The following is a 13,819-nucleotide window of genomic DNA, read 5'->3' as shown; positions in this document are numbered from 1 at the left end:
GGCACCAGGTTTTACCAAACATGAAAGAAATGATCACCACAGATAACTATATAGACAAAAGTAAGCACTTGAAGAGCACACAAATACAGCCTGTTGTTCACGTCTTGAAAAACACAAGTGGAGTATGTTTCAGAAGCAGAACAAAACCTTTAACACTTTGCACAATGCACTTAACAGTTTATAACATTCAGTGGCTTCACAAAACAGACTTCTTACAAGGGTATGTAGTGATAGGACAAGGGGTAATGGCTTTATTCTGAAGGGAGGTAGGTTTAGATTGGATGTGAGGAAGAAGCTATGTGCTACAAGGGTGGTGATGCAGTGGCACAGCCACCCAGAGAGCTGTGGTGCCCCATCCCCGGAGGTGCTCAGGGCCAGGCTGGGTGGGCTCTGGGCAGCTGAGCTGGTGGGGAACTGCCCTGCCCACAGCAGGGGGGTGGCGCTGGGTGGGCTTTGAGGTCCTTTCCAACCCAAACCATTCCCCTGTCCTAATGTCTTACAGACATGGAAAGAGTTCTAGACAATACCCAGAACACCATGCACAGAACACCATCTGGCTGTAATAATTACTCTGAGAGAGGAAAGCCCGAGGGCAGCCCATGATGCTGACAGACCCCTCGGGAGATGGGGCAGAGGCAGGCGGTGCAGGGCGGATCTTGGCGAGCTGGGCTGTACTACGGCCCCGACACCCAGCCCTGTGGGGGCATCGAGCGGAGCCGGGGGCGGGGGCTGCGGGCGGGCACCTCCCAGACAGGACCGCGGTCCTGACGGCGTTTCCGGGCGGGGGAGCCGGGATGTGCGTCCGGGTTGGGTCGGCCCCAGCGAGCGGTTTCCTCTCGTCTCCCTTCCTCCGCCGCCTCCTCCCTCCCTCCATCCTTCCCTTCCTCGCTGTCTCCGAGGCGGAGCCGCCGCCGCTCCAGGAGTCGGTGAGAGGGAGAGTGGGGTCGGGGGGGAGCGGGGCAGGGCGGAACGCTGGCGGGGGGTGCCCGTGAGGTCCTCGGGGAAGCCGGGCTCCCTGGGTGGGCGGCTGCGCTTCCTGAGCGAGCGGGCGGCGGTGTGTAGCACGGCGGTACGGAAGCGTTAGCCGGCCGGAGAGGCGGAGGGCTGGGGCGGGAGCACCTCACGGGCTGCAGCCGGGACGGTGTTCCCGTTTCCATCTTCCCACCGAGAGGTGCTGGTTTGCATAAGCCTCTCTCTGTCCGATGAGCTTGCCTGCGCCTTGACCTTTGCCCGCGTACCTCAGCGGTTTGGGTCTGTTTCTGGTTAATGTACCCGTGGGCACAGACGAAAGAAACGGAAGGGAGTGGGGCAGCCCTGCGTGTGGGGTGAGATCCTGCGTTGTGGGGCGGGAGCCTTGAATGTAGAGCTGCGTGCATCCAGCGTCAATCGGGTGAAGATTTAAACGTTTTCAAAAAGAAGCATTTTAGGGCGGGTTCTTGCTTTTAAAAGGTTTTGGAGTGGGTTCAGAGGAGGCCACAGAAGCGTTGGGAGGGCCGGAGCAGCTCTGCTGTGCAGTCAGGCTGAGGGAGCTGGGCTGGTTGAGGCTGGAGAAGAGAGCTGTGGGGAGGGCTGAGTGCAGCCTGACAGCACTTGAAGGGAGCTTACAGGCAGGAGGGACCAGCGTTTTTACACAGCCTGATAGTGATAGGACAAGGGGAAAAGGCTTTAAACTAATTTAATTTGAGGTTAGATGTTAAGAAGAAATTCTTTACTCAGAGAATATTGGTGCCCCATCCCTGGAGGTGCTCAGGGCCAGGCTGGGTGAGCACTGGGCAGCTGAGCCGGTGGGGGGCTGCCCTGCCCACAGCAGGAGTTTGAAACTAGATGTTCTTTAAGGCTGTTCTATGATTCTGTGGTCTTTGAGAATCCTAAGGTGAAATCATCTTTCCTCTTCTGTTCACCGTATTTTTATGAACGCAGCTATTTATTTTGTTTACAGGATTGATAGATTGGTGAATAAGACAGAGAGGCACCTGAGCTGCAGAGATGTTGGAAGAGGACATGGAGGTGGCCATCAAGGTGGTAGTGGTAGGAAATGGAGCTGTTGGGAAGTCCAGTATGATTCAGCGATACTGCAAGGGGATCTTTACAAAGGACTACAAGAAAACTATTGGTGTAGATTTCCTGGAAAGACAAATCCAGTATGTATCAAACAGATGTCATGCCATGTATTTTTACATTCCCCTCTGTTTCTTTGTTCTCTTGTAATCCTAAGATTGACGGATACTTGAAACACAAAGCCTGCAGTCTCTAAAGCTAAGTCAAGGGAGCTGATTTTTCTTTTGAACTGTGGTAAAAAATTTCATGAACTCAATTTTCTCTTACAGATTTAGAGTTGTAAATCAAAATTAAAATTTTGAACCTCTCTTATTCTAAGATTTTTGACTAGTTTCTTGTGTGCTCTACCATCTGTTGAGATTTTCTCTTTTTAGTTATTTGAAGTGGAAGTGCTTATGATAAAACATTTGCATGATTTTATTAACTAACAATCTACACTACAGATTTAGTCTCCATCATGGTATAGTATGGAGTTGAACCATCACCAATACTAAGTTTTTACTATGTTAAATTAACATTATTTTTTAATTGTAGAGATGGAAATGCTTCTATGCCAATTGCTTTGTATTAATCGCAGAACCATGTCATTTATTTCAGAGTTAATGATGAAGATGTCAGGCTAATGTTATGGGACACTGCAGGTCAAGAGGAATTTGATGCAATAACTAAGGCCTACTACAGAGGTGAAAATACCATGTTTGGTAGTTGGTTGGGTTTGGAACCTGTCTTTAAAATATTTTCCTATTTCTGGATTAAAAATTTCAGTAATTTGTGTTTGCAAAGTATGTTTAGCTCCCCCTTTTCAGTCTGTGAATGTATTTCCCCTTTATGTACAATCCTCTCCATGATTAAGTGCCTCTTTATACAATATTGTCCTTTAAAAAAAGCATAGACCAGAACAAGGCAAATGTCTGTACAGAAACTCCTACATATTTCAAGCAATCTAACTCAAAATCAAACTTAATTTGTTTTATGTGATGACCTATTTTTGATCCAATATGCTCTCTTAAAATAACTGAAGGCAGTTGTTCTGGAGTTTTGGGTGGGAATTCAGGTTGTGACTGATAGTTATGCCTTAATGTTCAAAGGTGCTACAGTTTTCTGAGCTTTTTGTATTTCATGGTAATTTTGATTAACTACTTTTTTAAAAAGTAGTATTTCCTGCTGTCCCTTGTGATTGTTGGCTATCATTTCTTCAGCAAAAGAAACTTCTATTTCTTTCTATCCTCCTATGAAAATAGACCATTCTGTTGTTTTACAGCTAACAAGTTGAGCGTATAAATTTCAGAAGGTAGCACTTGATTATCTTTGAGCTTCTTTATCACTTGTTTCAAGCCAAAGCTTTTTTCTCCTAATGACTGTCAGTGCCATGCTAAAGCATGGAGTATCAATCTCCTCCCTTAGCATCAAAACTGGTGGTTTAAGAAATAATCTGCCTGGAGATCTTGATGTCTTGCTGATGACTCACGGTGCAGGTAGAACTCTGCCTTTGAGATTTTTGTATTGAAGAGGCTGTTGTGGAGCAGCAGGTAGTCATCCTGTGGATACATGTTGCAAATTATGCGATGGATATCTTAACTATGCTGAGCTGTTCGATGCAGTGACTATTCTGCACTAAACTTTGAAGGACAAGGGAAATTTTAAGAGGCTGGAATGGAATTTCTGTTTAGCAACAGGTCTGCAAGCACAGTGTTATAAAGCTAAAGATCAAGTTTACTTTGTAAGTACAAGGATTTTGGTGCATTCTATTGCTGATAAGGGGAGGATGCCTCTAAGGAAGATAGAGCAAGTGTTGGCTGTTACTCCAAGGTCTGCACCTCGTTCAGATCTCTGTCCCACTGACTGCTGTCATTACAGTGAGGGTTACATACTCTCCTGGAACATTGTGCATTGTCTGTGCTTCAGGAATCAGGTGCTTATCCATGACAATACAATAAATGCTTCTGTTTCTGAGCCCTTGTCCAAGGACTGAATTCATTCAGCCTAGCAGAGAAATAAATTTAGAGCTGACACCAGATCTGTCACGTGGTTTTATTGTCCAGGTGATGATGTGCAGCCAGCACTGCTGCATACCTATGATCATATACCATGCCAGGACTCAAACTGTCCAAAAACTTAAATTGAAAGAGTTGAAGGAAGCTTTGTATATGTATATTTTTCTATTTTGTGCTGTATTCATGCATCTTCTCACAAGTTACACTTTTTTGTGTCCTGTGTGAACCAGGCATTCTCTCAGCAGGTTGGTGCTTCATTTATATGCTAAGCAAATACACAAGTGGCTGTCATTAGCAGCACCATGCCTTGCTTCACGCTACAGATCTTTCAAGGTAGCATTGATGACTTCTTACTGCTTGCATTCTCCTCCAAACATTACCACTGCTGCCTTGAGCAGACACTTGGTAGGTTTTTGATGGAAGGGATGCATCTTACTCATTAGTCTGCTATTCAGCTGCTTGTAAGTAAGGGCAAGAACAGAAGAGTGAAACAAATAGGTTCCAGATATAAATTCTTGTGTGTGTGCTCATCCTTGTGTTCATCTATGGCAAGGAATTTCTTTATATGTTTTCTGTTATATAATCAGTGTGTTGTTATAAAAGGAGAAAATATGGTTACATAGTCTATGAGGATGATGCAGTTTGCTGAGAATCTTTGAGGCTCCTCAGCTGTCAAGCTTTTGCTCTGCTTGCATCAAGTAGAGATGCTGGTACTAGTGGTATTTTTTTCCTGAATCAGCCTAGGTATGGCTGTCTGATCAGTGACTCCAGCCAGCTGAAAAACCTTCTTAAATAATGAGATGAGGATTATCGAAGTAGTAATCACACAGAAAGAAATCCAGTGTCCTTTTTCCTTAGTACCTCACAAAGATTTATGAAACAGTTTCTTCCAAAAGAACTTTAAATATGTGCAGAAGATCTGCTGGTTTCAGCTGTTCTGTTTCTGTCTGATGTTGTCCTGTGCCTTTGCTACTGGTATTTGTTGTTACATGCAACCTCTCAAGTAGTGTAGGATTCCATTTGGTGTGGGTCAGTGAGATACTAATGTTATTGACCCTCTTAGATGCTGCCATTTACTAAATATAGAATGGTGTTTATATGCCTAAATCCTGTTGTTTTTTTTTTCTCTTTTTTTTCTCTTTTTTTCTTTTTTTTTTTCCTCCTACACAGATATTATAGTTTCTTAAACTTGTTTAAGAAAATCGATAAAATATTGAGTATTTAGCAGTGTTCTTGGAAGATGAAAAGTTGAAATTTAAGTTTTTACAGAGAGAGTGGTGAGGTGCTGGAACAGGCTGCCCAGAGAGGTTGTGGATGCCCTGTCCCCGGGGGGGGCATCTGTTCAAGGCCAGATTGGATGGGGCCCTGGGCAGCCTGGTCTAGTGTTAAATGGAGAGGTTGGTGGCCCTGCATGTGGCAGGGGGGTTGGAGCTTCATGATCCTTGAGGTCCCTTCCAACCCTGGCCATTTTGTGATTCTATGAAAAGAATGGACCTAGTAAGGCCTCTGTCCTTTTGCTGAGATCTGAAGCCATATTAAAGCCATGTTTTATTCTCTTCTTAAATAAGTATTTTTCAGAATTATTGGATTAGTAAATTCTGGCATTTCTTAGAAGCCAGCGATCAAAACCTCCAGCAGAAGTTTGGAAGTACACCATTACATGCATGTGTATCATTTGCCATTGTTGACACTCGGGTGTACTTCTTGATTATGAAGGACACTTTGTTGAAATAACTTCCTGGCAGAAACCTTCAAATATCGGAGTCTGGAAGGCCCCAAAAGCATCTCACTGTGACTCCTAGTTAGACACCATTGTATGGTTCTTTTTAAAAAGCAGTATGGCCAAGCTGACCATTATCTTTACTGTCCCTGTCCACTGCACTGTAGAAGCTTTACATATAAATTGAATAAGGCAATATGATGTTGTAAGCCACCCTCTTTTTACTTACAGACATGCTGGGACTTCTCCCTCTAAACTTTATTGCCCTGTTATTTCTGTGTTTTAGCATTCAGAAGGAATGAATGGAAAGAGAGCTGGAGCAAAAGTTCCTGGAGTGGAAAACTCCATTTGTTAGTCTTAAAACTGAGCAAGGAGGTGCTTGCAGGTGGTGAGGGCCCTTCAAACATTCCCGTCTCTAGCAGCTCCAAGAGCTTGAGAGGCTTTATTAATCTCGATGGTGAGATGATGTGCAAATTCAGTAGTGACAAAGTAACCAGCCTTGGAAGGAAAAATAATTTGCAGATACCTTGCAGGGTTCACTTCTTGAGTGGAAGCGCATCAGGTTAGAATATGATGTGAACACTAGGTAAAACAAGCAGAATTTTAAAATACAAGTAATGAGATAGAGAGGATTATGAAAGACTGCATTGCTGCTGTTTGCTGGTAGAGCTTAATCTGGAATTCTGAGGGTAGTTTTTATTCTGTATAAAACAAAATCAGAAGGGTCTTAAAGACATGTGAGTGTTTAAAGAATGTAGGAAAACTTCCATTAAGGTAGACAAGCTGGGGTTATTTCAAGTTCTCTGACTTTCAAAGTCCAAATTACTGTAGCATAAAGAATAGCATGAACTGCACTTTACAGATATTGAAGAATGAATAATATTTGCTGTTTTGGCACCCACCTAAGTTATCTGAAAAAGTGAGCAGTAAGCAAACTTCTCTTTCTCTTTTTCCAGTCTTTTCCAAAACCCTTCCTCTTCCTTCCCCTGTGCACTTGCACCTTGTTGGAAATGGTTTGAAGGGTAGCATAATGGGCATAATGGTGGAAATAACATGGCAGCTTAGTGCTTTTCATCTGGGGAGTTTCCTAATCATTGGCTCATCACAGGCTGGTGGCAAAAGTGGACTTTTAGTGGAGAAACCTCTCGTACTTTACATATATTCAATACGATTTTGAATGTTGATTTTTATGCATTTGTAATCGGTCTGTGTATTTTTAGGAGCCCAGGCCTGTGTTCTCGTGTTTTCTACAACTGACAGAGAGTCCTTCAAAGCAATCCCTACCTGGAAGGAAAAAGTGATGACTGAAGTTGGAGACATTCCCACAGTTCTTGTGCAGAATAAGATTGATCTTCTGGATGACTCTTGTATAAAGAAGTAAGATTTTTATCTCCTCCTTTAAATAGCAATGTATTGCCCCTCTATACAAATGCTTAAAAAAACTCTGTGGGAGTTCATGGAATGAATCATAGAGAAGGGGCTGAAAAGGACCATGATGATCATCTAGTTTCAACCCCCTGCCACAAGCAGGGCTCCTGGTGAAGACTTTGATCTGTAGATTATCAAACCAAAGCCCAGCATCCAGACATGCCTTGGAAGCACAGGTGCTGGTATTCCTTCAGGAGTGCAGTTACTTGGGCAGATGTTTGCCCAGGTAGGAAGCTTCTCTTAGCTTCATTCCTTCTTCTGAAATAGCAACCTGAAAAATGGAGCAAAAGCACCAAGAGTTTCCTTGTGCCACAATACGATTATTTTTTTTATCTAATCAAAAATCGTAAGACTATGTTAACTTCCTCTCCTGCTAAAGCTTACTTCTGCTGCTGAACTGCTGTGCGTTGTGCAGTTTGATTAGTGAAGGCCTGCTGAAATGGTCAAGAGGTTTGAAACAAGCTGTTTGAATAAGTATCTTAATATTCTTTGCTCTGCTTTCCTTCAGTTTGTTTTTATTGCTCATTTTTATCAAATATTGTAACTATAGAAATCTGTGTCTGTTAATATTCTCAAACTGACTGTTGCTGATGCTGGTTGGTTATATTTTTATTTACAGATTTTACTGTCAGTTCATTCTGCCTCTGTCTATATGTTCAGTTTCATTACTGCCATAAAATTAGCTTAACAAATGCTAGCTTTTATTTGCCACAATATAATATCCTTTGGAAAGCATGTCATGATTTATCATTCTCCACTTTGTTATTGCTACCATCTTCCTGAGAGTTGTGCATTAATTCTTCTTTTTGTCATTTCCTGCGCTGGCTTGCTTTATTCTGTTTGCTCTCACTGATGACATAAGTCAGCTTCTACTCCTTGTGCAAAGAATACTGAGGATTTTTCAAACAAAAAGCAAAATCACATTTTAACTCCTCCTGTATTTCTGGTACATCACTCGTGTTTTGTTCTCTGAACGCACCCTCTGCCTCAGTAGCTCCATCTTTCTTGATTTCCTGTAGTGAAGTTCTCATGTTTCCTGACCTTTTCCTTAAAATTTAGCACAAATTGCCTTTCCCTTCACAGAAAACAAATAACTCTTCTGCTTTATTTAAAAAATTAAGAAGCACTTTTTGTTTATTTTGACTTTACAGTAGTAATTGTTCTGTTGTAGTGCTCTGTTAATTGCAGCCTTTCTTTTTTATTTCACTGCCAGCCGCCTTAGGACCCTTGGGAATAAAGTCAATAAACACTGCAATGCAATTGTTTTTGTTCCTTACAGTACTGCATGTAAAATACCACGAAGAAATTAAGAATCAGCATTTTTTTTTTGACTGAGCTTCTTAGCCTACTAAGTTACCACATTCACTCTGACACAAAGTGTTTTGTCTGTAAGAGCAAATGCTAGAAATCAATATTTATGATGACAAACGATAGAAATTAGTATTCATGGAGTCGTTTTCTGTTGTGCAGCGAAGAGGCAGAAGCACTGGCAAAAAAGCTAAAGTTAAGGTTCTACCGAGCTTCTGTGAAGGAGGACCTCAACGTAACCGAAGGTAGGAGGCAGGCAGAGGTGCTGTCTGTCCTGTCCTCACTGTATCTCTTTGTTGCTTTTGCATGCTGTTGGCAATCCTTCTTATCTCTTCAGTTGCTTGATATCACTGTGATATGGCAGTTTCTTTGTGTACGTTTCCCTTCTATTTCATGAATGATGCAGGGCTTCAATATTTAGAAGTGCCGATGTTTTCTGGGCTTTTTGGCCCTACTGACTGTCAGTGAGCAGTGGGCTCTTAAAAGTGCATACATAAAAGTTCAATTATTACGACGTACGAATTGTTGAACAGATTAATTTGTGATTGATTGTTAATAGTTAAGAAACAATTTGTATAAATTATTTCATAGTTCAGTTATATTAAAGTACACTAAAATTAGAATCTGTTGCAGTGATTTGTCTGTTGGTGGTACCTTAGTAATTCCCAAGTCTCACTATTTAATGCATATATTCAAATCTGGATTGACATTGACTCGTTTGGGTCCTGGCCAGGTACATCAGCCTGCCAAGAAGGAATCCCTAGATTGTGTTAAACCTGATGTGTGAAATGGGCTTTGGTCAGCAAGCAGCAGTTGATATTAGGGTGGTGTTCCTGATGTAGGTATTATTTTTAAGTGTACTCTGATGTATGTTTTTTTACCATTCCAGTTTTTAAGTATTTGGCTGATAAATATCTTCAAAGGCTCAAGCAGCAAACAGCTGAAGAACCAGAACTAGTACATACAAGCAGCAACAAGATTGGTATGTATGCTGTAAGAAATCACACGCACACAAACACAAAACTCCAAAGACTGTATTTTATGTATTTTATGCCATCAACATTTGTGGTCTCATCTGCTGCCTTAAGGAGTCATATGGTGGTTGTGGTCTGATAACTGCCTTCCTGTCTTAATATGTCGTCTCCTTTCCTTTTGTAAAATAGCTTTGTGACTGCAGTTACAAGATTGCCGAATAGCTGGAGTGAAGTTTCTAGCTAATGTTTGGCTACTGTCCTTTTATTAAATTCTTCTAAATGTTGTCTGAGGATTTGAGAAGGGGTATTTGCTGGGTTTCTTTAATGCAATTAGTGTTGGTGTCATTTGTTTTGGTAAGAGACTCACTATGAAAGAATTTGGCACATAATAAAAAGCTCTTGTAAACTTTGTCTTGAGTAGAACAACACCAAACTTCTGCAGCCCTTAACAAAGCCTGAGTTTCTTCATTTATTTTCTTTAAATCACTTCATTTTTATTCAGTCATTCTTCCATAGCTTTATCCCAGCAGTTTCTAACTTCAAAATGGCTATGTTTCTGTGTATTACTCAGCTAAGCATAATTTTGTTGCCATGCAATTAGCATGCACTTACTTGGATGAGTGCACGTGCTCCCTTTGAATTACACACATACACACAGGTGTTGTATACTAGCTTTAAATACTGCCTGGCCAGTCATACCACCTGGCTCTACTTCAAACTTAGTTGCAAAATTGACCAGAAAAACAGGTAAATGTTTTGGTTTCTTATTTTGTTTTGTAGATACCTCTGAGGTGAACTACCATGAGTTAGTAACTGGTGCATCTTAGGTGTTAATGTGTTATGCTGCAGGGAGGGAAGAAATACAAATGCTCTTCTTGCCTTCAATTTCTGTAGGTGTTTTCAATACAGCCATTGGGAGTCACCCCAACCAGAATTCTGATACCCTTAACGGTGGAGATGTCATCAACCTCAGACCAAACAAACAGAGAACCAAGAAAAGCAGAAGTCTTTTTAGCAACTGCAGCATACCTTAGACTGCTTTTGGAGGGAAAAGAGAAGATTAAACATGAATGGGATCAAGTTGTGCAATTGAATGCAAAGTAAAGCTTTAGAGGTATTTTACCAGTGCTTTAGCGAATCTTGTGCCTATGGGATCCTTGCTTGGTGGATTTATCTAAAATTGCTGATGCAGTGTTTTTTGGTGTGTAGAGTGAGACACCTGGCGGCAAAGCGCGGAACCGTGGCTGCCCCGTGCACTTTTTTAACAATTATTAAGCAAACTTCTCCATTTTGAAGGAATTATTTATAGAGCTATGAACTAGGCTTTGCAGAATTGAGAAGCACCTGTAAAGTAAAGATAATACACACACATAGGTACAGACCGTAACATTGTGGCCCAAGATAAACAACTTCATGTCTAAATTTCAAAGGAAGTGTCAGCACTGGTTAGCCAGGACACTAAGAAGTTAGCAGAAGAGCAAAGTGAAGACATCACATTGTATGCCTTTCTCTGTTAGCGTGGATTCTGGTGGTTCTGTCAGTTCGATATGCTCCTGTTACATGTATGTTTGTGAGGTATGTATGTAAATGTTGGGTATGAATACTTTTGCTAAATTTGGGTGTATTCAACACGTGGAGGTCAGCTACTGATGATGAAATAGCATCTTCACAAGAATTTTTCCTTTTAAAATGTTACCTTTCAGATGAGGCTTTCCCAGCTGCTGCTGTGTATGTTGAACTTGCTATACTTGGGCCTGAACGCTTAGATTTAAAAATACAGTGCCAAAAACGCTCCTTTTTACCTAATGCTGCATTGCAGATGTTCTTGTAAGTTTGGCTTTCCTCAGTCTTAACAGGTTGATCAAATAAGTGTTTGACACTAATAGATATCCAGACGGAACAGTCATATTCCTGTCCAAGTGTGATTGCTGTGTCCTGTACCATCCACGACGAAGGAACTTGCAAGGTGTCACAAAATACTTATCTTCTTTGGAGAAATTTCTTCTAGTCCTGCAAACCAGGTTGCAGAGGATCCAAAACACACAGCTAATTACTGATTTGCAGTAATGAGACATTCCTTAACGTTGTTGCTGCTACTTACAGAGAATCTAATTCTGTGAGATCGGAGACGTGGCAAAACAATTTTCAAAGTACGTAAGTAATTTTATAGAACTGATTTAGACATTTAGGAGCCCAAATCAAAATTAAAGAGATTTGGGTTTAGGTTCCTAAATCACTACGGTGCTTTTAAAAATGCTAAGCAAGATATCTCTTATTTACCAAAAATAAACACTTCTTAATCCTCTACAAGAGCATGCATGCCTTTTAGAAATACCCATTTTGTTTACATGGTTTTGTATTGTATTATATAATTTTAACTTTCTAGGATTTCTATATCAAACCTGCCAGTGACAAATGCAAAATATGCTGCTTGAAAAAAGAAATCAGAATTTTAATAGTTTTTTAAACAGTGTATGAGAGTGAGAATGACTCGACTGATCCTGTATATTTTTGGAGGAAGGACTTTTCACTGTGTGAATTCATATAGGAAGCCTGACTTATTTTATTTCTAAGTCGATGAGTATGAGAACTGCGATGTACTCTTGTCCCACTGTCCGCAGGGAAAGAAGTGGGTGGCAAGTTGTGCACAAACACTGCAGATCTCTGAACGCTGTATTTGATGTTTACTCTATTAGACTTTCTACCGAGTACCTTTGTGTCTCTGGCAAGCTGCCACAGCATCTCCAGTTGCTGGCGAAGGCGGTCCTGCAGGCGCTTGGTACCCTTTGCTGTTGCAGCAAAATGTGTTCTTCACCTGAATGTTTCCTGTATTCTCTCTTGGATAGATGCCTTTATTTTTAAGAAGTGCATTTAATCACTGTACGTATGTATAAATGGAGTCAACTCCTACTTGTAACGTTTTAGGTAAGGAACTTAAGGTATGGAAACAAAAAGACCTATGATTGTACATAATGGGGCCGTCTTACAACTTCAGGATGTAGGGTAGAAGGTGTGCATTAGGAATTTTGTCAACTGTTTTTAATATGGAAACTTTTACGTTTCATTGTCTGTCTGAGAGTTTAACCATTATATTTGTTTTTCCTGAAAAAGCATACGAACTCACAAAGTGTCTGAAGCATTTTTCTTGCCTTGTTCGACTTTGTACAGAGTACTGAAAAATCTTTATGTATAACAACCATTTGTACTGACACATCATTCATCAGACATTGTATGATTACATAAGCCATTTGTACTGAAGGTCCTTTGCTATAAACTATTTCAAGGAGTGAAAACTCAATGGAAATTTTCACAGATGAGAGACTTGCTACATTTAGGATACACTGAAATTTAGTACACGCATGCTTTCATCTAGGAATATCTGTTTCAGGTGCTGGGCAACACGAAGTTTGAATTTCACTCCCATCATAAGCTAAAGTGGCTCCTTCTTTGTTGTGATTTGCAGTGCTTAATTTCCACTCTGACTGAGGTGGAGACTGTCCAAATCAGCATTTTTTCTGGAGATTACTCTGCATAAGCACTGCTTCAAAGTGTACTTTTTATCCCTGTAGTTTTAGTGTACAGATGTGAAGCAGATGCCTTGCATGTGGCAGGCATCCATACGTATCCATGCCACTGCTCAGTGGGAGAGCCGTTTGACTTCTGGATGAGGAGACGTGCCGACACTTCCGGCATTCATGTTGTTGTGTGTGAATAACTTTAGTTACAAACATTGCCCCCTTCTCCATTCAGTGGTCTCATGAAAACGCCATGTTTTAACCACCCTTCTGTGCCTACGAGGTGGAAGAGAATACAATCCTTTGTGACACCTGCGGTAGGTCAGCATTCTGTGCTCTGTGCACACGTGCCTATCACAAGTCAAAGTTTTATTCTTAGAGCCTGAGCTAAGTGCACTCCTGTTATATCCACCGACATCTCTTAGTAGCTCGCTGGATATTTTATTTAGCTCTTGGCAAAATTCTTTGCTTTTAGTTGATAAAGCTAAGGTGGGTAGAACACTTCAGTGAAGTAAGCATTCACTAAAGGGCCTGACTCTAAAGCATCTGCTGCTCCCACATGACATCCATTCAGTGAATGGGTGCTCTCCTGGTGAGTGAGGTGTCGTTGGGTGCACAGCAGCAGTGCCAGGGATGCATTTCCAGCTAGAAATAACAAATCTCAGAGTTGTAAGATTGGGCACGTTGAGATTTTTGGGCTTGTCTGAAGTGGAATATTTCTTTTTATGTCAACCACACACACAATTCTGGAGTTTCTTATTTTCAGTATTACTTAAGGTGAGATTTACCCTTTGTGATCAAAATGTCCAAATTACTGTCAGT

General features: G+C 41.3%; 1 protein-coding gene across 2 annotated transcripts; it reads left to right on the top strand.

The window, feature by feature from the left end:
- The first annotated feature begins 772 nt into the window (after nt 1–772).
- Nucleotides 773–12,609, top strand: RAB23 (RAB23, member RAS oncogene family). 2 transcript variants are annotated; one of them, XM_042877239.1, is made up of 7 exons: nt 773–926; nt 1,940–2,141; nt 2,656–2,741; nt 6,993–7,149; nt 8,671–8,753; nt 9,398–9,490; nt 10,377–12,609. In XM_042877239.1, exons 2-7 carry the CDS (start codon nt 1,987–1,989, stop codon nt 10,514–10,516), a joined length of 714 nt encoding a protein of 237 aa, XP_042733173.1. In that variant the 5' UTR covers nt 773–926; nt 1,940–1,986; the 3' UTR covers nt 10,517–12,609. The 2 variants fall into 2 exon arrangements, with proteins under 2 accessions (XP_042733173.1, XP_042733182.1); XM_042877248.1 differs by lacking the exon at nt 773–926 and adding an exon at nt 1,372–1,390.
- The last annotated feature ends 1,210 nt before the right edge of the window (nt 12,610–13,819 follow it).

Source organism: Lagopus leucura, unplaced genomic scaffold, assembly GCF_019238085.1.
Source record: "Lagopus leucura isolate 7727_CA_CO unplaced genomic scaffold, USGS_WTPT01 Super-Scaffold_73, whole genome shotgun sequence".
NCBI lineage: Eukaryota > Metazoa > Chordata > Aves > Galliformes > Phasianidae > Lagopus > Lagopus leucura.
The sequence above is the reverse complement of the archived record's forward strand: the minus strand, read 5'-3'. Positions and strand labels throughout refer to the sequence as shown.

What these genes read in the sequence shown, in the direction of transcription:
- RAB23 (XM_042877239.1), top strand. Translation starts at nt 1,987, where the DNA reads ATGTTGGAAGAGGACATGGAGGTGGCCATCAAGGTGGTAGTGGTAGGA. An exon ending in GATGACTCTTGTATAAAGAA is followed by an intron (nt 7,150 to 8,670) that starts GTAAGATTTTTA and finishes TCTGTTGTGCAG; the next exon opens with CGAAGAGGCAGAAGCACTGG. An exon ending in TACAAGCAGCAACAAGATTG is followed by an intron (nt 9,491 to 10,376) that starts GTATGTATGCTG and finishes CAATTTCTGTAG; the next exon opens with GTGTTTTCAATACAGCCATT.